We start from the raw sequence: 16,571 nt of genomic DNA on the forward strand, positions 1-16,571 counted from the left end.
TGAAGAGTCTTACTTCACCATTGCTATGGTTTGAATGTCTCCTCAAGAACTCATACTGAGAGGTGGGCAGATCACGAGGTCAGGAGATCAAGATCATCCTGCCTAACATGGTGAAACTCCATCTCTACTAAAAATACAAAAAAATTAGCTGGGTGTGTTGGCGGGTGCCTATAGTTCCAGCTTCTTTTTCATAAAATCAGGGTCTCACCATGTGTCAATAATCCCTTGCTGTTCTCTGGATAATGTGGGAGTTCTCATGAGATCTGATGGTTTTAAAGTGTGGCACTTCCCCTTTGCTCGCTCTCTCACCTGTTGCCATGTAAGACATGCCTTGCTTCCTCTTTGCCTTGTGCCGTGATTGTAAGTTTCCTAAGGCCTCCCACCAGCATGTTGTCCAGGCTGGTCTCAAACTCTTGGACTCAAGCAATCCTCTCACATCAGCCTCTCAAAGTGCAGGGCATACAGGCACAAGCGACCATGCCTACCTCTCATATTTGTTTAAATAAGCCTTCTGGTCCTTGATATGCTTCTTCTCATTATGGATCTTCTATAATACACATAGTGGCCCACTTTAATTTTACCCCATAAGTCCCATAAGCCTTCTTCCCTGTTCTTCATTCTTTTTTCCTTTTGCTGACTGAATTATTTCTAGTTACCTGTCTTTGGGTTCACTGATCCTTTCTTCTACTTTATGTAGTCTGCTGTTGACCCCTCTAGTGATTTTTTTTTCAGTTCTATTATTGTGTTCTTCAGCTCCATGTCTTCTGTTTAGTATTTTTAAATATTTTCTCTTTGCTGAAAATTCTAGTTTTGTTCATGAATTGCATTCTTGATCTCAGAGAGTCTCTTTATGAGAGTTATTTTAATTCTATATCAGGTAAGTCATATAAACCTATTTCATTATGGTTGGTTTCCATTATCTTATTCTTTGTTTAAACATTTTTTGCCTGATTCTTCATTTTCCTTGACTCTCTATGTTGCTTTCTGCACATTAGACAAAGCAGGCATCTCTCTGTCTTCCTGAAATGTCCTCATAGAGAAGTTCTCCACCAATTGGCCTAGACACAGATTCTGAGGACTTCTATCTACTCTTTCCTTTCCCATGGAGATACAGGCATCTGTGGTCTTTATCTTCTCACTCTGTGCTGACCCCAATGGGGTAGCTATGGCATCTACCAGCTCAAGCCACCACCTTGGTTCTCCCCAGGCAGCTAGATGTTCCAGACCCATCAGAGCTTCAGGACTGTTAAGATTTATGCTAGTTTTTTTGGCACCTCCAAAGAAGTTGGGGCACTGGATGCACAGATCCACTTTCCAACCTAAGGGGTAAGCTGAGAGAGGGTATTTTTCATCTGTCCTCTGTGCTGAGCAGCAGGGCAGGGAGGGTCAAAGTGCTTATCAGCGCAATTTGCTGCCTCCGTTCTTGTCTAGGCAGCTAGGCTGTTTCAGAGCTGTCAGTGCTCCAAGACTGGCAAGACAGAAGTCAATTCTCTGGGGAGCCCCTTTGGAAAAATTGAGGTACTGAACATATGAACAAAGTTCTTAACTCTCTTGGGTGAAGCTGCAACCCAGGAAATCTCTCCTTGATCATATGGCACTGCACCAGGAGCAAGGTTTCTGCTAAGAAGGTGTCCTGAATCTCCTCACTGGTGTTAATGATCTGTTTTCATGTTCTCCTGGGGTTCAGAAACTTTTCAATTACTTTGTCATTTCTCACAAAGGGAATTTATGTGTGAATTGTAGCTGAATCTGTGTGTTTGTGAGAATGAAATCCCTTCCTATTCTGCCACTTTGCTGATGTCACTACTTTTCCATTGATATTAATATACCCAATAAATCCAGTTTTCTTTTTATGCAACTTTTATTAGGTTTAGTTATCACTCTTATAATTGTTCTATAAAAGCAATTTAAATTTTTTTATTTTTTGAAACTATACTCAGAACAGGGGTTGGTACACTTTTTCTGTACGAGGCCAAATAGTAAATATTTTAGGCTTTGCAGACTACACAATCTCCAATAAAGCTTTATTTAAAATAATAACAGGCAGGCCATATTTGTCCCACTGGCCATAGTTTGGCAATCCCTTTTTAAGAACAGTCTATATAGCATTGGTATTATCTAATATTTGAAAAATTAGTAAAATTCCATTATGAAGTCATCTGTGTCTTATACTTTTGGGTAGGAGTACTAACTTAATAACTTTCTCATTTTCTTAAATTTCTGTCTCCATATCTCTGTTAACAATTTCCCTTTGGAATTACCCATTTTACCTAGGCTTTTATATCTACTTGCTTAGCGCTATGTAAAATAATTTAACTCAAAAGTTTAAAAATGTCCTTAGTTTTAGTATGATTTCCTCTTGTTTCGTATATTATTCTGTGTAACTTTGTTTTCTCCCTATTTTTCTTGATTAGGTTGAATGTTGGTTTGCATATTTTGTTTATGTTCTATTCAAAGAACTAGTATGTTGATTAATTTATAACATAGCTTAAAATCAGAACTGACTGAAGTTCTGCTCTTATCTCTTTATGTCTGTTATGCCTCCTTTTGCTTTGTTTTCTTGATCTTTTTTCTAGCTTTCCGTGTTTCATATTAGATTTATGTATTTTAATTTATAATTCTACTGATATATGATTTAAAGGCTACAAACTGTTTTTGATAATTATTTTCATTATATTCCATAGATTCTGATATACATATATATCACAATTTTTGATGTTTATATGTTCACCTATTTTGATTTGTATTTTCTACTTGATCTAATAGTTGTTTAATGAAGAGTTTTAACATTTTCAAGTGGAAGAAAATTTTTCTGAATTTCAAAGTATTGTGTCATTATTCATATGAAATGCATAATACAGTATACCGCTATTGACTCTACCCATACTGATGATTTTCTTTACCAGTGTCATTCAGGGTTAGCTCTTAGTAGAGATGTAATTGAGCAACAGTCTGTAACCAGCTAATGCCAACCAATCCTCTGACTTGTCTATGGAGCAGGCATAACTTCTTTCCTCCTCTGTCAATTGGTTTTAGGTGTTTCCTGCCAATCCCATGAGACTATATAAGTAGGTTGAGAGGGAGGCATTTTTGCAACAGATGGAATTCTGGCGTCCATGTACATCTAATTCACTAATAACTTTTGAAAGCTCAAGGCTAATATCCTAAATATACCATGTCTCCCACCCAATTTTATGACTCAGTGAATATAAGATGTAACTCATGAGGGACAGCACAGGTTACATAGTCATTTGGTGTTCCATGGTTCACTCTCTACAAGGGCCCAGGAGCATGTCAGGAGTTGCTTTGAAAATGGATAGTAACTGCTATGACTTCTCTAGAGGGCTTTCCAATAGAACATTTTATCCACCAGATGCGTTAAGCTCTATCAGATCTATAAAATCATGCATCCCAAGTGGTAGGGTAGCTTGCAAAGCATCTTTGACTTAGGGGACAAACACTACCAGCTTTTTCTCTAGGGTTTCACTCAAAACTGGCAGACTTTTGGGTGATATAAAAATTAGTTGGTTCAGTAATTTCAAGGACATTATAAACTATTATTCAAATCCAAAAGCCCCATCAAGTGATGTGACACTTTCTTAGGAGAAGTAAAATTGCTTACGCTTTAATTTAGAGGAGATGCTCTGTATGCCCCAGACACTAAGACTCTCAAAATCTTCATATCTGGTACAGGCCCCTGGATGTTTGTGCTATTTTCTTCCCACCCACTGAAACATGAATCTTATGAGTTATAAAGGTACTCGCCAGGTCTGCTCACCAGATCCAGTTAGCATTACATAGTCAAAAAGTGAAATGGTATACTTTCTAAAGAATGTCCAGACAATCAAGATTCCTGAGGATTATATTAAGACCGAGAGCAGGAAAAATAACATAGTCCTGGAGAAAGATTCTGAATTTATACTGCAGTCCTTTCTTTCATTTTCCTCTGTTGATGATTACAGGGTCCATCCCACATCCATGTGAAAAAAAGATTTCACTAAATATATAACTGCATATTAGATACCATAGGTTGTGTTGATCTACACCCATAAAAGTATCAACAGCTAGGCAGCTGTGATTGGGACTGTCACTTGGTTATATTTATAGTGATGTACTATTACCAACCTCAACCAATTTTGTTTTTTTGCAAAACCTACACAATGGAACTCAACAATAATGTATTGGTGACCACTACCATTACATCATTCAAGTCTAATTGTGCTAATCTCTGCAGTTCCTTCAGAGATGCTGTATTGCTTCTGATTACAATATTGGCAGCGGAAGACAGTTTCAGGAGATTCCATTTTCCTTTCCTACTATGTGCCTCTACAGTGTAAGAAAACCAATATGTGTATTATTCCAGCTACTAAGAATATCTGTCCAAATTATACATTTGGAGAAAATAACTGGGTATGTCTGCATACCCACTAGATCTACTGTGAGATTAGACTTGGGCTAAAACTCCATCTATCAACTAGTTATTTAATTCCATATGTCTTGCCTCTAACTGGAGGACCATAATTGCTTTTTTTTAAATTTCCCAGTATTAATGTCTGCTCTGACCCTATATCTAACAGTCCTGAAAACTAAACAGTCATTCCTGCAAATGATCACAGATGTTTCTATAATTACTATATGTGCTTATTATAGCATTTCAGGATTCTTTTTCAGGGACAACTAGCTCATTTTTTAATCAATAGATTCTGAATCTGCAAACTGACTTATATTTGAAAACCTGATGAGATACTGTGATTTTCCATTTTGATGGTGATTGTAAAAAATTAAACTGCTCTTAATTTTTTTCTGATCACGCAAGGCAAACAACATCCCAGTCAACTTCCCACCTTATTTTGCTCCTAGAAACGTCATGATTTATTAGCCATTACCATAGACTCCTGCATTGCCACTCCAGCCTTGCTGCTTATTATGGTAATTAAGCCCATATTGCCAGATGGTTAAATTTTGCAACCTGGCCTCTACAATCCATGAATATTATGGAACCTGGCTCTCTTCCATCAACTCCTGCTGTCAACAAGGGCCTTAAAAAAGACAACTACTACCAAGCTTCTCAAATATGTTAATATTTGCCTTTCTAGGGCATTTCTTATTAAGTTAAGTGAAGACAGTCTCCTCAGAAGCCACCTAGGGAACACAGTCAAAAGGTGAGTTGCCAGAACAAACATAATACATTCATTTTAACATTATCATCTCCCTGATACCTTCTTTAATACTATACCAAAAGACTCTGACATCTCTATTTACTCTATGCCTTTTTTTTAGTCTAGGCTTCAAGGGACTATCCCAGCAAATTACTACTAGGACCATATCCAAGTGTCCCTGCGAAAGCACTAAATCCAAAATCATAAGTAAGTGCCCCCATAAAAATAAACTCTCCTCTATGCAGCCCCCAAGTTCAAGTCCTTAAAAACCACTCTAAACACATTTCATTGGTGAATGACCATATTAGTCATATCCTCAATTCCTTTGGTAGGTATTCTAATTCTTTCAAGTATAGTTTATTTATTCCTGGAGGAAGATTTATGCTTCTGTGTTAGGCTGTGCTGAGATCTGAGATCTGATTCTGGTTGTTTGCCTGGATGTAATGATATTGGAGGCGGTCTTGTGGGGAAAAACATCATCATACAAGGAAATTATTTTAGGTGAAGTCATTACACAGTCACCCAGAAAAGGGAAACTGCTCTCCTCCAAAAATGGTAAAAGAGGTACTTCTGCTGACCAGAAGGGTTTGAGGAAATTGGGGGTTGCTGGGGTTTGCAATATTCTCAGGCTTATCTACACAAATTTCTCCATCCCAGGTTAATGGTTGAATAGTGCCCTCAAAAATTCATGTGCACCCAGAACCTCAGAATGTGACTTTATTTGGAAATAGAATCTTCACAGATATAATTAGTTAAGGATTTCAAGAAGAAATCATTCTGGATTTAGGGTGGGCCCTAAATCCCATCCTAGGCCCACCCTAAATCCAATGACTGCTGCTGTTATAAAAAGAAGAGAAGACATAGAGAAGACCATGTGAAAATGGAAAATGAAGGCAGAGATTGGTGTTATACTGCCACAAGTCAAGGAACATCAGGAGCCACCTAAGCTGGAAAAGGCAAGGAAGAGTTCTCCCCTAGAGTCTTCAGAGGGAGCATGGCCTAACTGGTACCTTAGTTTTAGACTTCTGCTTGTTAGAACTAGGAAAAAATAAGCTTATTTGTTTTAAGTCACCCACTTTGTGGTAATATGTTATTGCAGCCATAGGAAACTAATATACGACGGTCATACTCTTTCCTTATCAGGGCTCTGACTTTAACAAATGGGACCTATCAAAGTTATGTATTTGGTCTCCTTATAAGCAGCTCCTGGGCCTATTTTTAGCACAGTCTTCCCTAGAGCTACATAAGGTAAGAGTTCCTTTAAATCTACCTTAGAGGACTTCTGGGATTTGGTAAATCAGTAATTAAGTGTTCTGAGATGATGCAGGAAGAATAAAGGACTCCCAAAGACACCCACACTCTCATCCTTGGAATCTGTCAATATGTTCCTTACATAACAACAACAAAAAAGACTTTATAAAAGTGAAGAACGTTTCCCAGTTGTGGTGAGAAAGAGACACAACTGTGGAAGAAGAGTCAGAGAGATACTATGTTGTTGGATCTGAAGATAGACAAAGGGGCTACAAGCCAAGGAATGTATGCAGCCTCTGAAAAAGGCAAGAAATCAGATTATCTTCTAGAATTACTAAAAAGGAATGAAACCCTGCTGATACTTTTATTTTTGTCCAGTGAGACCTGTGTTGAACTTCTGGCCTACAGAACTGAAAGATAATAAATTGTTTTGTTTTTAAGCTATTGAATTTATGATAATTTCTTTTGACAATGGGAAATAATACAAGTGCCCTCAAAGGAAGTTATTTTATTTCATTATCATTATGTAATTATCATTACCCCATATCAATTAAACACCATGACTACTTGATCTCCCTTTGTCTTATCTTTCTAGCAGAGAAAGATTAGTCCCTACTCACAGAAGAACATTTTTAAAGTAACTGTGATGTCACTGCATGGAAGGGTTTAATTCACTTCACCTGGCACCTTCAACAGGTTTGCTGATTTTAGACAGGAGACAACCTAACTTCAAAAGTCCAATACTGAGGGTTTACAAACTAGAACAGGAGTCAGCAAACTTTTTATGTAAAGGCCAGATAGTGAACATTTTAGGCTTTGCAGGCCCAACTGCTCAGCTTTACTCTTATAGCAAGAAAGCAGCCACAGACATATGTTAATGAATGAGCATGGCTGTGTTCAATAAAACATTTTGAGAAAACAGGCAGCATGCCAGATTTGGTTCGTGGCTATAGTTTCCAGTCCCTTATCTAGAATAATTGTAGTAACTGTTATCTTAACAAGGATTGTGTACAAAAAAGCCTGAGGCAGGGTTTAGTTCTAGTATTAAGGGAGGAGTGCAATCTCAGGGTTGTAATAATAAAAAGAAAGATGATTCATTATCACACTAATCACTATTTCATGGGGAGAAGTGGAAGAGACATCACCGGTCATTTAACAGGTGTGCTAGCATGGTCTTGCAAGAAATCTCCAAAAGTTTATGTGAGAAAACTATGACTCAAATTAGCCAAATAATAAGGAGGAAGACAGGAAGAATTTATTCCTTGTCTCTTGTCTAACATTGGTCAAGATTCTCTCCATGGAGATTAACACTCCCTCTCTTCAGAATTGTGTCATTTGACCCCTTTGGCATGTGTTAGGGAAGCCAGATTGAATGCCTTATGTTGTAGCACGTCTTCTGAATCCAGAATTAATGAAAGTAGCCAGAGACCTGGGAATAGCTCGTTAACTTCAGGAAGCAATACTACATGAAGTCAATTAATTCTGCCAAACCTGAAGTGAAGCAAGCAGCCCTTATTTGGGAGACAAGAGAAGCTGAGAGAATTCAAGCAGATTCACTCAATACTGTATCAAATCAATACAGGCATCTCTCAGCTCAAGAGTACCCTTTTGTATTTGATAGAGCAATGCACAGTTTCTTTATAAATGATATACTGGGGGAAAGATGGCCTATTTTCTGATTCTATGATATTATCTTGATTTTTTGTTTGTTTGTTTTTAGATGGAGTCTTGTCCTGTTGCTCTGGCTGGAATGCAGTGGAATGCGGCTCGCTACAACCTCTGCCTCCTGGGTTCAAGCAAACTCCTGCCTCAGCTTCCCGAGTACCTGGGACTATAGGCGCATGTCACTATGCCCGGCTAATTTTTTGTGTGTTTTTGGTAGAGACAGGGTTTCACCATGTTGGTCAGGCTTGTCTTGAACTCCTGACCTCAGATGATCCACCCACCTCGGCCTCCCAAAGTGCTGGGATTACAGGTGTGAGCCACAGCGCCCAACCATATTAACTTGATTTTGTAGGAACCTTAACTTTAGCAGTTTGTTCCTTCTTGAACTTCACCAATTAGCTTCCAAGGGAAGCTTTCCCCTTCCAAGTTGAATTTATCCCAGAAATACAAATATGTTTAAAGTCAGAAAATCTATTAACATAATTCAACAAATTAACAAATTAAGAAATAATAATCTTGATACGTGTAGAAAGCATTCAATAAAATTTCAACCATTCATAATTTTAAACTCTTAAAATATTGGAAATAGGTGGAATGTTTTTAACTTCATAAAAGCAATCAAAGATCTGCAACAACCATTTTACTTAATGCTGAAATCGTGGAGGCATTTCTTTTGAAGCTGGAAACAAAAGAAAGTTCCCACTAAAACCATTTTTACTCAACACTGCACTGGGGTCCTAGTCAACAAAACAAAAAAGATATGTATACCAATAAATATTAGAAAGGAAGAAAATTTGTCTATATTTGCTGTTTTTATACATAGAATATTCCAGAGAATCTAAGGACAGCTATTAAAAACAAAACATTCAATGATGCAGCTGAATACAAAATATTAAAAAATCAACAATATTTCATAATCTAAAGATAATCAATTATGAAACATTTTAAGAAGATTAAGTCACAAGTCACAAGAGCAGTAAACTCTATAAGGTACTTATTATCTAATTAAGCTAGCAGAAGATATAAAAGACTTCTACAAAAAAAACTTATATAGCAAAACAAATGAAAGCCAAAGTAAACACATCATATTTTTAAACGGAACACCCATATCTTAAACATGTAAATTTTCTCTAAGTTATACATTCAAATTTCAAACAAAATCCCAGTTGAGACTCACATTGAGCTTGATAAGCTGATTCCAAAATTCATATACTAGAATAATGAGTCACAAATAGCCAAGATAACTTAGAAAAAGAAAAGAGACCAGCTTACCAGATATCAAGACATTTTGTAAGTTATTATAGTTAATAAAGTATGTCATTAGTACAATAGTAGATAAACAATTCAGCAAAAGGGAAAGCCCAGAATACCCACCCAAATATGGGAACTTGATATATGAGTGAGATATATAAATCAATGGAAAATAGATTGACTATACAATAAATGAATTATTTACATGTGCAAATAAAACTCTACTGTATCAAACCATCATAACATAAATTACATGAAGATGAAAATCTAACTGTGAAATGCAAGATCTTAAAACCAATAGAAAAAATAAAATTGTATTTTCTCTCTGGAAGGGAAATATTTACTGAATAAGAAACGAAAAGCAAGAATCACATGAAAAGAATGATAAAATTGAATATATTAAAATAAAAAAAGACTTCTGTGACAAAAGACTATTGATGGAAAAACTGATATACAAGAAGTAAAGTGATTTATTCAAGATTATATGCTAATAAATACTAGAGCCACAACTCACACCTATAGTTTTCTGATGCCAATATTCATTTATTTTGCAGTCCTTTTAATTTGTAATTAAACAATTGCCACATTATATTCTTTCATAAAAATTTGAACAACACAAAGAAAATAAGAATATCTTTGACCATTTTCCCCAATTCCAATCTCTAGTCTCCTCCCAGATTTGTCTATATTCTTTCAGGCTTTTTTTTTCTTAGGCATTTGAATATATAAGTACAAATATAAAGGCAATGTTCAGGTGGTTTTATACCTTACTGGTCTGCAACTTTTCTTTTAAAAAACGTGTCTTAAAGAACTTTCCATATCAACAGAGCATTCCACAGTATGAATATATCAGCATTCATTTATTTAATATTCTATTAAGAGACATTTAGACTATTTTAATAGTTTGCACCATTAGTCACATAAACAGTATAGATATCAGAATGATATTTTCTAGGTCATAATAAATTCTAAAAATGAATATATGTTTTAAATGTTGATAATGCTTAATTGGTTATCCTGGTATATATACATATATTTAGATGGCTATTTCCCAGTGCTTTTTCCATTCTCTGATATTTTTAAATTAATATTTTTAGTGTTTAACATTTTGTCAGTCTGATGTTGACAAATTGTATATTGTATTTCCCTAATTACTAGTGAGACTTTTTCCTCCTCACTGCCAAATCCTTCTCTCTAGAAATAAGAGGCAACGACATCAACTCTTAAAATCATCTTTTTTGGTAGACTTATTTTCATGTCTGAATATGTTTATATTGCTATTTTCTGATTTAGTCATTAGATATTATATACTGATTTCTTACTACAAGATGAGGATTTCATACAAGTTCTTTATATATTTTACATGTTCATTATTTGTGACATGTAGGAAATATTACCTCCCACTTTGTTGCCTCTTATTATGATAGTCTTGTTATAGTATATGCCCTAAAGTTTTTAGATTTTGCCCAAGAGTGCCCCTACTCCACAGTAACTAACAACCCTATCCTACAAGCGTCTTTGAATACTTTCTGAGTTGTGATTTTAATGTTTATTAAACATTGGTTCTTTATGTATATATGAGGCAGAAAGGTCTTACTATTCTTTTCAAAGTGAAGAACCAATTGTCCAACACCATTTATTCAATAGCTAATTATGTCCCCAGATATCTTCTTTAAAATATATAACATTTTCCCAAATATCTGAACCATTTGGGGATGTATCTATTTAGATACATTGGTCTTCTTGTGTACCCCTGTACCAATATAACACTGTATTTTTTTTTTCAAAAATGTCTTGGCTATTTGTATACATTTTCTTTTCTTAATAAATTTTAAAATCACCTTTTGAATTCTTAAAAAATAAACTCTGATGGCACCTGATTGGAATTACATTGTACTTGTGGATCAATTTGAAGGGATCCAGTGTTATTCCATGGGTGGGTGGACTTGCCTTTCAGGTTTGATTTTTGATAGGCTAATTCAGCTTCTATCCTTTAAAAATAAAGAACCCAACCTATATACTAAATAATTTATTAATAGTAATTAATTAATATTAAGATATCTAATTTTCATGTTTTCTACTGTTTCATCACCATCAAACGCAAATTTTGAAATAATCAAAATGAATAAGAATTACTTCTGTAATCTGATAACATTTTATGTATTAGTACATGTTAATGAAATCAAGATTGGCTAATTTATGTTATTTAATATTGGTTATTTTTCATTACCAAACTGAGTAACGAAGGCAAATTTTATTCACATTATTAAATTCAAGCATAGAGTATTTGAAAATTAAAGTTGTTCTACATGTTATCGTCCTCAAAATGCCAGAATTAAATACCGATTTTATCTCTCAGTAAAGCTAAAGACTTAATTTCGGACCATCAGTAGCATGAATCATTCATTCATTCATTCATTTACTCATTCGTTGAGTCAACACATTTTCATTTTAAATAATATAAAATGCTATCAACTGGTCTAGATATTAGATATAAAATAATAGTAAGAAACACCTTTTTTCAAGAATGAGGAAAATAAAAGTAATAATAAAGATATCATAATACTCACTTTCCCTTCATCTCTTGGGCTATCACTTAAATGTACAACTGGACCTGGATGAGTCTTGGTGGATCTGTCAAATCAATTCAAAACAGTAATTAAAAACCAAACATTAAAATACCTTACCGCTAGAGACTGAAACAAAGAAATTAAGATTACACAGGAATAAAATCCCAGCATTCTAGGGTTAAGCTCAGATTCACTTAAGTTTTTGATTTACTTTACCAATACTAACTGCATTTCTATTTACTAACTGCAAACTACTTATTTATGTTTTTTTTAAAAATCGGGTTAAAACACAAAGAGCCGTATAACAATGGGGTTCTTTATTATTTGAAATGTTTGTTGTCAGATAAGTGCCTCTGAATTTTTTTAATTGAATTTTTCTTTACATAGATAAAAGAATATACAGTTACAAAGATAAGTGTAAACCTATCTCAATTAAATTGCAAAGTACATACGTGATTTAAGATTTCCTTTTACATGAAATCTCCTCTGATTATTTTCCCCTGAAGTACAATGGCACCTTTGATTTAAAAATAAATCTACTCTAGCGATAACCCTCTTACAGAAAAATGACAAATTGGAGTGAAACCTAGTTCGTTGGTTATACCACACTTATCAGGTTATTTAGTATAATAAATTACAGATAATTATGAGTCTAACAGAATATTGTTAAAAGACTTGGGCTCTCTATCAATCTGACTTTAAATTTATTCTACTCTCATATCTGGCATGTTTCTTTTATAATTCCTAGTTTAACTTACATCACTTTGAAAATGATTATGTCATGATTAAATATGATATGACCTGATATAACAAAGGTTTTATTATTGCTCCACTTTCCACAGCCTTTCTCCATGATCTAACAGTGCCAAATTACTCTTATTATGATTGTATTAACATAGTTTCAGTTTCTTTCTTAAGCACACATGAAAATGATCAAAGATTCTATACAAAACAATGAAGATTTAAATCTTAGAAACTACTTGGAATCAGAGAAAAGTGACAAATTAATTCTAGGACCTCCTGATACTGACTCCTCAGAGTGACGAGGGGGAATAAACACAGATTCATTGGATATTGATGAATTTTGTCAGTGGATTCATCCTAAATATTTTCATCTAAAAGTGGAAATATTGGCACTGACCTTACTGAATAATTGTGCAGATTAGAAGATACATATAACATCTAATACTATGGCAAAACATAGTATGCATTCAATAAATAGTATGTATTATGATTGATGTGATAATTGGAAATCAGAGTTACTATTTGCATTTTAGAATATATGCAGGAAGAAAAGAAATTAAACAGGGCTTCATAAAAAGTTTACAGAGCTTTCTTTAATTCTTTCCACATTTATATGTAACACATCATTTATACATAAATGCAGTGTTCTATAAAGGTATAAATTCCTCTGATAAGGGTTAATGTCTTTAAATTATCCTCCAGGAACTCATAATTGCCAACAAACCATAACCTCTCTGTCTCTTGGTTTGACTGCACTAACACTTACCAAAGTGTACTCTATGATAAGGTAGCGTTCCATATTTTAAAAGTTTGGGAAACCCTGAATTAAACAAAATTAAATATTTTTTCCCCTACAGAATTTCTTAGAGTCTGTAGTATGCAAATGAACATTGTAAATCTTCGGTACTTTACAAAATTATTAGTCCACTGAATTCTTTTTCATTGATCATATTAATGAGATCACAGAAATTTGTTTTGGGAAACACTACTTGGATCACATGCAAGACTCTTGTGTTTAGATCCTGAAACTATAAAATATTCTAGTTCTGAAAATAATCTAACATTAAACTTCTGTCATTTGTAGTTACTTTTTCAGACTCTAGAAGAAATGTTATTTATTATCTTAAACAAACGTAGAACACATCAAAAATGAAGAGGAAAAAGCGTTCACATTATTTCACTGCGTAGAGGTAATGCCTATTAATATTTTGGGATATTTCTTCTGGCTTGTTCCCTAACATTAAACTTCCAAAACCCACAAAGCACTCCTGGCAAAACTTATGGTCATGAGAAATTGACCTAAAAATAAAAAAGCATCTGTGGACTCTGGATTCTGAAAATTACAAAAAAATTACTTTAGATAGAATTATCAATGAATTATTGTCATGTACTAGCCACCTAAAAAAATGTGCAGTAATTCTTCTAGGTATCCCTATTTAGTTATCTTTCTCCCATTCACTAAAGTAGCCTTCTTGATATTAGTTTCCATTACGGACTTTTCATTATCTTCCCATATCTTAAATGTTGATATTCTATGGTATCCTGTCCTAGACTGCCATGCATTCCCATATAATATATGGCCACAAATTCAAAATCCTACAGGAATAAGGCAGGTATTGCAAATGAGTTAAATAGGCTGAATAAGCACTGTACCAACCTGGATAGCACATTACCCACCTACATAAGGAAAGTTAGTATTCATTTGCAGTTGATTATTGCCATACAGGAATGCTAGACTAGGATTGTTTCACCAAAAAGTCCAAATTTTTATCTTCATTCTACCAATTTTTAAATATTAGAAAATAATAATTCAGAGCATCTTTAAATACTCTGATGGCCAAAACAAAACATATCTATGAGTCATAATTAGTTCAATGGCTATTAGTTTGCTAACTTTTCTCTACATACTCTTCATGCACAATTTCATCTTTTCATCTGGTTTTAACAACCCCGTAAATTCTATCGCTCATTACCTTCAGATCCATATATCCTGCCTCTTACCATTCTTCTACACCAACTCCACTTAAAAGTCTTATAAACACATACAATTCAATGGACCTAAAATTGAACTTATTATTTTACTCTCAACCTACTCAATCTCTTGCACTTTCACTAAATGGCACCATTATACACCATTGCTCAAGGCAAACACTGGGAAGTCATCCTACCTCTTTTAAATATTTCATTAATGTGTTCGTTTATCTCCACTCCTACAACCACCAACATAATTTTTACCAAGAACACAGTCTTCCTTTCTCTCCAATTATTTCTCCATACCTGCATTCAGGGTAGTACTCCTAAAATATAGATTTGATTGAGATCTGCTTACAACCCTCAAAATCTAGCTCCCTATTAGTCTTAAAGTCTGAACTTCTCAAATTGGCTTACAAGACCTTTGATGTTATAAAACCTGATTACCTTCCAGCTTTATCTCTTGCTATCCTATCCCCAAGCCATTCCAACAAACTAAAAACTGTAGTACTTAAAATTTCTGGGCATAGAACAGAAAATTATCTTACATTCCATCCTTTAAATATTCTGTTCCCTCTGCCTGGAATGTCCTTGTCCCTGGTATTTTACTCATCTAACTGAAACTCACCCCTTGGATCTCAGTGTAGATGTAGCATTCTTCACAGATACCATTTTGAGAGCCCATATCTATATTATAATAGATGTCCTTCTTATGAAATTGCCATATTATATTACCAATATATTGTAATTGCCTTTTCATTTAACTTTGCCTTCATTAAACTGGAAGTCCCAGCAGGATAGAAATTATGTCTTCTCTGTTCATAGTTGTTTCTAGTATCTACCATATAATAGAGCTCAATAAACATGCTTGAATGATGCGTGAACTATGTTAAACATGAGTCTTTTACTTTCATGATTTGATTATAAATTTCACGCTCAAATCTTAATCATATGTGGAAAAAAGCTTATGTTTTAAAAAAAAATGTTAGGGTTGCCCTACAGAAATAGCTGTTTCTATGCTATCACCTGGAATATATTTTCCCATATAAATATTTTTTAATGGTAGTTTAGTTCTATACTGTTATTTTATAAGGTACTCTTCAAATATCACTGTTTAAATGAAAAATTTGTCCCAGGTTCCAAATAACCAATATATACATTTTGGAAACACAACTATTCATACTCTTGGGAATTGCCTCTAATTACAATTAGAATAATTCATTAAAATTGAAACAAGCTGAAAAATAAACATTAAATGAAAAATATTTCAATAAGGACTTAAAATAGAAACAATCTCATTTTTTAAAGATAATTCTTGCATTTGTCCTACTTAGAAAATATATCATTAAAATTCATGGACTAAAATTATATGTATTAAATGAGTCTTCTTAATTAAATGCATATTTTATTACTGTCCCATACACTTCACACATATTAACAGGAAATTACATACATTTTCTAATGTATCACTAGAGGTAGACAGCAATGAAAAGACAGTTCTGGGAGATTGGAAATTGGCATTTAAAATGTTATCTGTCACAGTGGAATTAGAATTCTATGGAACATATTTTTGGAAATCTGGTCTAAATAAATCAAGAGACATTCAGGAAGTGATGGCATGTGGTTTACTAATAATTGCTCAGAGATATTTCAAGAACATTTTCAGAGGCATGTACAACTCTATAAAACACATGTTTATATATAAAATAGTAGATGCTATTCTAATGCTGAATCATGTGTATAATATTATGAAAAATAAAAATGCCTTATATCAGCTCTTTAATTTCTCCTGATTTTAGCCTCCCTTATAATATACATTTTTAAAACTCTTCAATTAGTCTTGAAATTGTATAGACTATATAAATACATAAAAATAAAGTCACTAGTTCAGGTAGTAATCTGAACCATGAAAAGGATTTGTTACATAAATGAATATAAGAACAGCATTGCAAGAGTGGTG

The 16,571-nt window shown here is 34.0% G+C and overlaps 1 protein-coding gene across 2 annotated transcripts in view; it reads right to left on the reverse strand.

Annotated features, from left to right (window-relative positions):
* The window catches only part of STXBP5L (syntaxin binding protein 5L), a 488,800-nt gene that overhangs the window by 288,086 nt on the left and 184,143 nt on the right, over positions 1 to 16,571 (reverse strand). For both annotated transcript variants that reach the window (XM_015129967.3, XM_015129965.3), the window contains exon 7: positions 11,897 to 11,960. In XM_015129967.3, coding sequence (XP_014985453.2) covers positions 11,897 to 11,960 — 64 coding nt within the window. The remainder of the gene's footprint in view (positions 1 to 11,896; positions 11,961 to 16,571) is intronic.

The sequence above is a fragment of the Macaca mulatta genome, chromosome 2 (assembly GCF_049350105.2).
Source record: "Macaca mulatta isolate MMU2019108-1 chromosome 2, T2T-MMU8v2.0, whole genome shotgun sequence".
NCBI classification, from domain to species: Eukaryota; Metazoa; Chordata; class Mammalia; order Primates; family Cercopithecidae; genus Macaca; species Macaca mulatta.